This window comes from Monodelphis domestica, chromosome 1, assembly GCF_027887165.1.
Source record: "Monodelphis domestica isolate mMonDom1 chromosome 1, mMonDom1.pri, whole genome shotgun sequence".
Taxonomy (NCBI): Eukaryota; Metazoa; Chordata; class Mammalia; order Didelphimorphia; family Didelphidae; genus Monodelphis; species Monodelphis domestica.
In genome coordinates this window covers 306,273,829-306,284,018 of record NC_077227.1, presented here as the reverse complement: position 1 = coordinate 306,284,018, position 10,190 = coordinate 306,273,829, and the positions used below count along the sequence as shown (strand labels likewise).

Sequence of the window (10,190 nt, the reverse complement as noted above, 5' to 3'; positions counted from 1 at the left end):
TGAGACTCTTCTCATCATTTTTTTTCTCTCACACAAGTTCAAAGGCAAATATGTTCTTACATAGTTATGGAATCAAGGCTAAAATGAGGTAGCATGATTTTTGCCTCCACCTTTAACTGTCTTAAAAAGAACTTATTACATTTCCTTCTAAATTTACTCAACTTTTCCATTTCTTTTGTAGTCATTTTGGTATTATTCTCTCCTTTTTAACACATATATGTAATTGATTTTAAAATCTTGCCATTTTTACTTCCACTGCATCTCTAGCATCTGACCTGTACTTTTTGTTTGCACCTTCATTCAAATTCTGAACTGTTCTTGCCTAGATTATTGAAACATCTCCCTGTCTGGTTTCCTTGTCTCTAGCCTTTTCCTCCATAGAGTCACCAGAGTGATTTTCCTAAAATGCGGGTATGACATATTACTCCCTTTCTCACTAAATTCCAATGACTCCCTATCATCTTTTTTTTTTAACCTTACTTTCTCTCTCAGTAATAACTCTAAGACAGAAAGTCAAGGGTTAAGAAACAGGGTTAAGTGACTTGCCCAGAGTCACACAGATGGGAAGTGTGTAAGACCAGATTTGAATCCAAGTCCTCCCAACTTGGTACTCTATTCACTGTGCTACCTAGCTTCCCCTAAGCTCCCTATCATCTTTAATATAAAGTAGAAAATACTGTGTTTAGTTTTTAAAGTCCTGCAAAACCTGACCCCAACCTATATCTTTCTAGCCTCATGGTTTATCAGTGGTATCAAATTCATATAAAAATAAGGTCCCCAAACACCTAACAGGTCCTTGTAGGCTTCATGTTTACTTAGAAAACCATATAATAACACTATGTTCTACTACATTTTTATTTATCTTGTTAAAGATTTACCAATTACATTTTCATCTGATTTTGGGAACATTTGACACGTCTTTTGTATATTACTTCTTCTCCCTTACTTGTGATCCAGCCAAATTTGTCTTATTTTCATTACTCAAATTCTATTCCATTTTCCACCTCTGTATTGATTCTAACTAGCTACCCCCATGTCTAGAATACAGTCCCTCCATCCTCACCTGTCCCTCAGAGAATTCCTTTTTCTTCCTTCAGGACAAAACTCAAACACTGCCTTCTACATGAGAGCTTTCCTAATCCTGCTTAGTGTCACTCTTGCCACCTTGAATGTAACAACCTTATATTTATTTATATTTATTTCTTTATATTTCACATGGTCATGACTAGAGAGTTCACTTCAAAACCAGCAAGATCTGAGTTCATATCTTGCCTATAGTACATTCTAATTGTTAGCAAATCATTTTTCCTCTTTGAGATTCAGAAGGCTGGAATGATAAAGGTCATAGCACTTGCAGATCTAGTAACTGGGGAATGGGACTGTCAAGTATGGAATTTCCTATGTATTAGCATTTAAAAAATGGGACCCTGGAAAGAATGAGTTCTTCTTTGCTAGAGATTCATTCAAAGACTGGTTGATCACTTGACTGGGATATGGTTAAAGGAATTGATTCTTGTTTAGGAACAGATTAGACTTTTGCAATTGTGTAAAAATTAGTGTAGCTCTTATTAATAGTGCTTATCATGTGCCAGGTATTGTACTAAGTGCTTTACAATTGTTTTCTTATTTGACCCTCATGAGAACCCAGGAAGGTAAGTATTATTATTATACCCATTTTACATATACGAAAACTGAAAAAAAAAAAAAAAACAGAATTTAATTTAAAGCCAGGGTTACACAGCTAGTTCCTGGGGTCAAATTTGAATTTAAATCTTCCTGACTCCAGGTCTCATAAACATTTTTTTTAACTCAACAACTTTATTGAAAGAAAAAAATACAATGAAATTACTCAAGCTTGAAAGAATCTTGAGGGAATTAGACACCTCCCCTCAAGGGCAGGACCAATACAGGGTGGATTATTTCTGGACCTTGTAGTCAGACAGGATTATCTGATCTTCTAGGTGCTTCCCAGCAAAGATCAATCACTCCTGGTCTGAGGGAATGCCTTCCTTTTCCTGGATTTTGGCCTTAACATTCTCAATGGTATCACTGAACTCCACTTCAAGGGTGATGGTCTTGTTATCAAGGCCTTCACAAAGGTCTGCATTGTCAAGCGGTACACACTGAACACTATCAACTGCTACCTACCTGCCTCAGAACTCAGACATCCTGAACCTAGTTTCTAAATTTCCCATTTGTAAATTTTATGAACTGTGTTTGAATTACTATCTGCTTATTAATGGTCTACTATTGCAAGGTACTGGAGATACAAAGACCAAAAAAAGGGACAGTTCTTTCTGTCAAAGAACCTACATTCTAGATGTATTGAAATAAAATATAATATATATAAATTCGTGAAAGGAAGGAAGCACCAATGCTGAGAAATCAGTGAAAAAGGCGTCTGAAGTGAATTTTGAAGTTAAATATTTTTGGAAGCAAAGGTGAAAAGTGAAATCTTTTAATGTAGAGGAGACAGATATGTCTTTCTCTGGGCTCAGGCAGAATAAATCTCTTGTAGGGTACCTAAAGTACTTAAAGACTTTAATTCTCACTAATCCAGACACCTGTTCCCCAGCAGAGCAATTCAGGATTTAAAACAAGCCTTGATATATGGCATAGTGGCAAGAGATGCCAGGACATGGGAATATGTGGGTGAATGCTTTGTGTGAGTGTGTGTGTGTGTGTGTGTGCACATACACAGTGAATATACTTATAATTGCATCAATACAAGAGCATGATTACATTCATTTTCTATTTCTGATCAATCTTTTTGAAATTTCTTTTTCAAATGTTTTAATGCTAAAAACAGACACAAACATCATATTCTATTTTCCCCTAGGAAGAGTTTTTAAACCTTCAGAATTTTGCACAGCCTAGTTGATGAGTAGACATAAATTCTTTTATGAGTTTTTAGTTTAAGTAGAATGTAGTTTTTTATTTTTTAAAAAAATTATAACAATCACAATATTAAAATTTTAGCTACAACATCCAAAATAGAAACCCAAGTTTTATCTCCATCTTATAACACTATTCAGGAATCTTTACTATTCCACTTGAATATTTTATCCCAGAAAATGTACCTTATTTTAAATTGTCTAGTTTACAACATAAGAGAATGCTAGAGCTGCAAGGCACTTTAGAGATGCTTTAATTCAACTTTCTATTTGGATAATACCCACAGAGATTAACTGACTGGCCCAAGATAATACAGTCTGTTAAGTGGTAGAACAGGAACTGAAACTAGAAACCAGGATCCTTTAACTCTTTGGACAATTTATGATCTTCCTTCCCTTATACTAATTTTTAACACTTGTATATTAACATATACCATCCTAATTCTAATTCCTATCATTATTATTATAAGACAGAATTCCCTTCAATATAGTATTTTGTCAACCAGTTATTTAAATCATGCTCAACTCTTCATGATTCCATTTGGAGTTTTCTTAGCAAAGATATTAGAGTGGTTTCCCATTTTCTTCTCCAGCTCATTTTACAGATAAGAAAACTGAGGCAAACAGGGTTAAGTGACTTGCATAGGATCACACAGCTAGCAAATATCTGAGGTAAGATTTGAACTCAGAAAAGTTTTCTTAACCAAAGACCCAGCACTCTATCCACTATCCTACCTAACTGCCTCATCATTATAACATACTATTATACTATAGAGGAGTGTTTTCAGTGGCTTCCCCTCTTTGCTTATTACATAGGAACAGCAAAACTTTAGTGAGTCTTTATTCAAAACTGAAATCTTAATTTGTAGCATGTGCTGAAACAAAAGAAGAAAGCAGAGTCTCTTTTCTCATGCCTTTCACAGAGTTGTTTATAAGAGTTAAATGAAAGAGAAAGCTGTCATTTTGACAAAGGTAGTATTCATATCCTCATAAAATGATAAAGGTGCTACTTACCAGACACAATTGCACATATTCGTAAGCACCTCACATGAAAGCACAGAAACCACTAAAGGCTTCTTGACCACATCTTTCATCCAGTCAGTGATTATTGGATTCAGTTCTTTTGGCCTTTCCTTCAGAAGCCACTGTCTCTTGGCCTCAATATTTCCCTGTCTCAGGTCGAGTCAAGTTCAGAACCAGTTTTCCACGAGTAAGCTGGAATCACAAGCTTTCTTCTAGTTTCATTGAAGATCCACCACCAATTCTAAATTGTGTTTAAGGGATTCCTGAAAGTAGATTCCTAACTGCTACATAGAGAATTGAGTCTCTTCCTGTTATCTTCTAAGTGGTATGAGAATTTCCTAGGTTTTTTTAATCCCGAATCCTCATTTTTTAATGAGTTCTTTAACTGATATGGCCTTCCATCTTATTACTTGTTTGGAAGAAGAATCTGAACATTTGGTTCAAGTCTTTTTCCAATTCAGCTACTCCTCCTCCTTGTTCTTATAAGTACAGCTAGTAATTAAAGAAAGAGGAATTAGTATTGATTGTTTCTATAATGGACTCTATGGATCTGATAGCATGAAAGGTATATTGAAACAGATCAGTGTTCTTATTCTCCCTGGGTAGAAGAGAGTCATGTTCCAAACAAAAGAGTCACCCAGGTTAAGGACGATGAACACTTTGGGGGAATGCCTTCCTAAGAATACTCTTCTATTTCAAGAGGAGCAGAATAACCCCTGGAGCCTTTCATACCATAGTTAAAGAAAGCTTGGTTAGCTATAACTGTTGGAGCAGAAATCAAATACCTCTAAGAGAACCAGCTTTGAAGGCAGACAACTAGGTCAGTCCCATGCCCATGAAATACAGCAATACAGAAAGGTTTTATGAAGTGATTCAAAACTTTGGATCTGTATCCCACTTCTGCAAAGGGGGACCAAATTTGATCTTTATTTTATTTCAGTATTCATTTTCAATTGTTTTATGGTTATAGATCTAGTCACTCTGTACTTTGGTTTCCTAACTCCTGTAAACCTCAAAATTTCTCAGACTTATGAATGTTGGAAATTTCCCCATTGGGGAATCTTCTACTTAAAAAAATTCCTTAGCAGATAGTGAGAATTATACTTGAATATCCCTACTCCACCCTACTTAAGACTGCTTTAGGACAGAAAACTCATTGCTAAACAAAGAAAGTACTTGGATCCATGCTTATGGTGGGGCAAGGAGTTCTTTGAGCCAGGCCTGTTTTTAAAATTGATACAATGGGATGCTATGTACCCATATAGGTGGGGCAACTTGTAAACTATTTAAACCTAAAAGGGTGATAACTTATTCAGAGGTTTTTTCTTAATGAAATTTGTCGACACAGCAGCATTTTTTTTCTGACTTACTAAAGAGATTAAAACTACTCAGCTGTGAATTCAAAATGGGCAGTCCTTTAGAAACATCTATAGTGATTGGTAGATGTAAGGACTTAGGGGAGGTGACAGAGGAAATTTTGCCCTTAAAAATAAGAGCTTGGATCTCATTCAGGGAATCTCCATTTCTGACTCTCATTCTGGAGGAGAGCTCCTTGAGGAGCTCCTCTGAGGGGCTCTGTCCCTCTGGGTAGGAGCTCTGGAGGCTCTTGAGAGAGGCCCTTTGAAACAATCTCTGACTGGAAGACTCTTTGAGGAAGGACGCTGGCCTGGTGTTACTAGAATCCTTGTTTAGTCAGACCTTGTGGTGAGTGTTAAAAAACTGACTGATTTCTCTTTTAAGACTCAGGTCTAGGCCATATTGGCTTGAGGCCCTTCATACTTATTCCTTTCTTACTTTCTCTCTCTTTCTTTGATTACTCATTGTATTGTTAATTAAAATCTCTATAAAACCCAATTGACTTGGGTATTTGAATAATTGGGAATATTTCCCTGGCGACCACCTTATATTTGATTTTAAAACCCAAGACACTGTAGTGAAACATATTTCTGCAGTCAAATTTACTCACCCTCTCTTATATCTATCACAATTTATATCTTCCACTATTTTAATCACTACAGTTTAAGACCTCAACCATTTTAAATCTCACACTCCTCTCACTTTAATTTTGCTCAGTTTATCTAAATCATTCCATGCTTCTCTGTATTCCTCAGGTTCACTATTTTCATTACATTAATATACATTATTTCATTAAGCTATTCCATGATGGATAGGCAACTACAATGTTTCCAATTTGCAACTTTAATAATAATAGTAACAAATATTTATTCAACTGCTTTAAAGTGTGTAAACTGTTGTATGCATATATTATCTCATTTGATTTTCACAACACTGTTAGAAATATGGTTCTATGATCATTTCCCAGAATAGGGCATTTAGAAAAGTAAACGACAACAATATTTTTATTTGAAGAGACATCCAAAATTAGAATTCAAGGACCTCCTGGCCTTGAAAAATCCATTAGATAAAGTTTTATTGACACTACTTTTACAGTGAAATTATTTCTGAAATTAGTCCCATTCCCTTCTAACCAAGAAAAACAAACCCCAAAAGGCCTGATCCAGGGGCTACATCTAACAACTGAAAATCTAACTTCTTCGGGGGTAGTCTCTGGTCTCTCTGTTTTGAGGAGAGTGATGTTTCATTATCTATTCACCACTGTACCACCCAGAAATTAACCCTGCAGACCCTTTGAGGATCTTAATCTCTGATTCTGAGTGGCAAATTGTTGCAAGACTAAGTGTTTTCTTCCTACGGTGATCTGAAAGTATGCTGGTTGTGGTGGGATAGCACAAACCTTTGTTTGAATTTTTCTTTTCGCTATAGCTTGTGTCAGACTGTGCTCTACATAAGTCGTGCCAGGTTGGATCTATGTACTGTGCCTTTAAGGTCCAGGGGCGTTCTCTAAACCTCAGCGGTGAACTACTTTGAGCCATGCTGTGGGAGAGGTGAAGCTTCCCGCTCTGCTAGTTCTACGTTCTTTGAAACTCGTGGAATCAGACCTGCCCTGGGATAGCTCCGAATTGTCCTAGGATTTGGAGAAGCCCCCGGCGGTGTCACCGCTGCAGGAGATTGAATCTCTAGCAATAAATGTAAAGGAAGCTGAATGGGGCTTGTAAACTTCTAAAAACTCTCCCGGTCTCCGCCTCCGCCCCCCCCCCCCCTCACCCTGCATCTCTTTAAAACAAACAAATATAGATATCATCAAGTGGAGTTGGAGCGACACTGCTAAATTATGGAAGATTTTTTGGCTGGCTGGATCGGGGGTAAGTTTGCATTTGGGGATCTGCCTGTACCTAAAGATCAGCAAAGGGGAGGAGGTAAGAGATATTATTGAATTCTGACCCTGAAGGGGTAGGAGAGCTGACCGTGAATCTCTAATGACCGAGACTAAGGTGGTGAGCAGATGTGCATTTCAGAATAGGCTTAACTCAATATGTCAACAGGCTGTTGGAAGACAGAATAAATTTGCCAGACTCAGGTATTTGAATGTTTATGCCCTGTGCCCACCCTTGCAGGAGATGTTTGTGTTGTGTCTAAGGAGGATGCCTTACCAAACTTTTACCTTTAGTAGGGGGTGGAAAGGTTGGGTAACACATTGGAAAATATTAAACCGATTTTTAAACCGTTACGGTTTTAACTAAAAATTCCCATGTGTGGCTTGATAGTTTAATTATTAAACTCCTACGGAAAGCCCTCAGCCAATCATATAGCTTTTTAAAATACACACCCTTTTATGACTGGACATAACTGACTGCCAGTGGGAAATCTTGATGAGTGTGTGTTCAAACTAAGCAGAAACATGACGAATATTTTGACAAGTTTGGTGCTGACTGCACCCTTTGCCAAGGGGTGGAGCTACTAGGATCCACAATGCCTTCTGAATGACCAATTTATGGTAACTAGAGGAGTAAAGGAAGAGCTAATCCTCTCCTTGGGAGATTGATGAAATCTAAAGGAGGATGAGTAAGGATAGATTAGATTGGCACAAAGTGTAAGATACAGCTAACAGAATTTGCAAGGAAATACCATCTACTTATTCAAGATAGCATTGTTACTAAAGTAGCTAGGGGGTTTGGTTTGTCATTAAAAAAAAAAAAGCCTGCAGAAGCCTTCCATACTTGTTTATTTTAGTTAACTTCAAAAAAACCACCTTTTCCCCATGTATTACCTTTTCTCATTTTCCCCTCTCTTCTATCACCATTAAACTAGTCTTGCTTGAACCTTTAAAAATATTTTCCCCCAATATTTCTTCAAGACTAGTCTTTGGCATCCTCTGGAGGACTTGGTTGCCATAGTTTGTCTTCTCTTTCCTTAAATCACTATTCATTCAAGCTCACTTGGCCCTGTTCCCCCTCTTTCTCTATGGCTCTGTTCCTTTCCAGTAAAGATGTGGCTGTCAGATGGCCAAAAGGACACTAGACCTGTGCTCTCTATTATTCACTAATCTCCCTCTCCTTCCTCAGTCATTCACTTCCTTTTCTTCTGATTTGAACAAATCCCTTCTAACTCTTCTCTTCATCAAGCTGTTTCTTACTCTCCCATTTTTCCTTTCCTTTTTCACATTTATCTTCACTTACCTTGTGAGAGAAAGACTCCTTAGCACCTGTTTTCAGGAAAGCAATCTTAACCTATATCACATACTGTGATGGACCAAGCACTCAGATTACCCTGCTTCCTAGAGTGGGCAAAATATGCATAAAAGTTAATGAGGATCACAGATCGTAGAACTAGAAGAGGCCTTAGTGATCACTGAATAAATTGAGGTCCAGGGATGTAAAGTCACTTGCTAAGGTTCACACAGGAATTATGTCAAAATTGGGATTTCAGGTTTTGACTCCATGTTCAGATATCTTTTCACTACACCATGATATATATACATGGTGTACACATGTAGCATGTATAAGATATCCAGGAAAGTATATTAATTTATAGGAAATGTCTCTCCCCAATAACAATAAATAGGGCCATAAACAATAAAAAGGACTTACACTTCTATGGCATGCTAGACTATACTTATAATCACCCTATGGTGAATATACTTCTAAATCTGTTTATTTGGTCTTGTATTCTCCTCTAAGGTCTAGTTCTACATCACCAACTGCTTATTAGACATTTCCAAATGAGTGTTTTCTCAGCATCTCAAACTCAATTTAGAACTCACTGGTTCTTCAGAACTCAGCCATATTCCATACTTACTTATTTTTGTCAAGGGCACACACTATCCTCCCACTTACAAAGGTTTGCAATCTTGAAGTTGCCCTTGACTCCTCATACCTTATAGATTCCCTCTCCACAATATCTTTTTCATCATTCTCTTCTCTCTCTACTCACACTACAACTATCCTAGTTCAAGTTCTTGTTACTTCTGACTTGGACTTCTTAATTATTCTCTTCTTAATTATTCTCCCTGCCTCCAGTGTTTCTCCTTTCCAATTAATCTTTCATACAGTTGTTAAAATGACATTTCTTTTTTTTAAAAACATTATTTTATTTGGTCATTTACAAACATTATTCATTGGAAACAGTGATCATTTGCTTTTCTTCCCTCCGCCCCCCTTCCACCACTTCTCCCATAGCTGATGCACGATTCCACTGGGTGTCACATGTGTTCTTGATTTGAACCCATTTCCATGTTGTTGGTATTTGCACTAGAGTGTTCATTTAGTCTCTCCTCAGTCATTTCCCCTCAGCCCCTGTAGTCAAGCAGTTGCTTTTCATCCATGTTTTTACTCCCACAGTTTATCCTCTGCTTGTGGATAGTGTTTTTTAGATCCCTGCAAGTTGGCTTTAGTTACAATAGAGAATTACAATAACAACTGTGACAAGGAAATCACTTTAAAAGACTGATATATATTAATTTAAGGTCACCAAGGAATTCAGCTATGTAATTCCTAAATGAAAACTCAAATCAGCAGTCAATCTTTTATGGAGTTTAATTACAATAGGAGGAAGAAAAGAATTAGAGATAGAGAGAGAGAAAAGGGAGAGAAGGGAATAGGGCTTAAATACCCCTTCTGTTTAGGCTGGGCCAAAAGGCCCAAGCCCTTAGATAGCTGGGGCAAAGAAAAGAGATCAGTCCCTATTACTCACGTGACCAAAATGGAGAAACAGTCTCAGAGGCCCCCACCTTTAGCTTCCTTCAGAGCAAGCTTCTCAGAGCACACTCCAACCCCTCAGACCAACTCCTCAACCACCACCCTGAGTCTTCAGACCCTTCTCTCTTTCAGGAAACCATCCAAGTTGCCTCCCCTCAGTTCTCACATCTACCAATCACTGTCCATCAATTTCTCTGTGCCAATGGAGGCTCTAGCT

At 37.4% G+C, this 10,190-nt stretch overlaps 1 protein-coding gene across 2 annotated transcripts in view; it reads left to right on the top strand.

Moving 5' to 3' along the window:
* Window positions 1-6,794: 6,794 nt before the first annotated feature.
* The window catches only part of SLC25A48 (solute carrier family 25 member 48), an 83,823-nt gene continuing 80,427 nt past the window's right edge, over window positions 6,795-10,190 (top strand). The window contains exon 1 of one of the 2 annotated variants that reach the window (XM_007473350.3): window positions 6,795-7,141. In XM_007473350.3, coding sequence (XP_007473412.1) covers window positions 7,111-7,141 — 31 coding nt within the window. In that variant the 5' untranslated portion in view covers window positions 6,795-7,110. The remainder of the gene's footprint in view (window positions 7,142-10,190) is intronic. The other variant, XM_007473352.3, reaches the window with a different exon arrangement.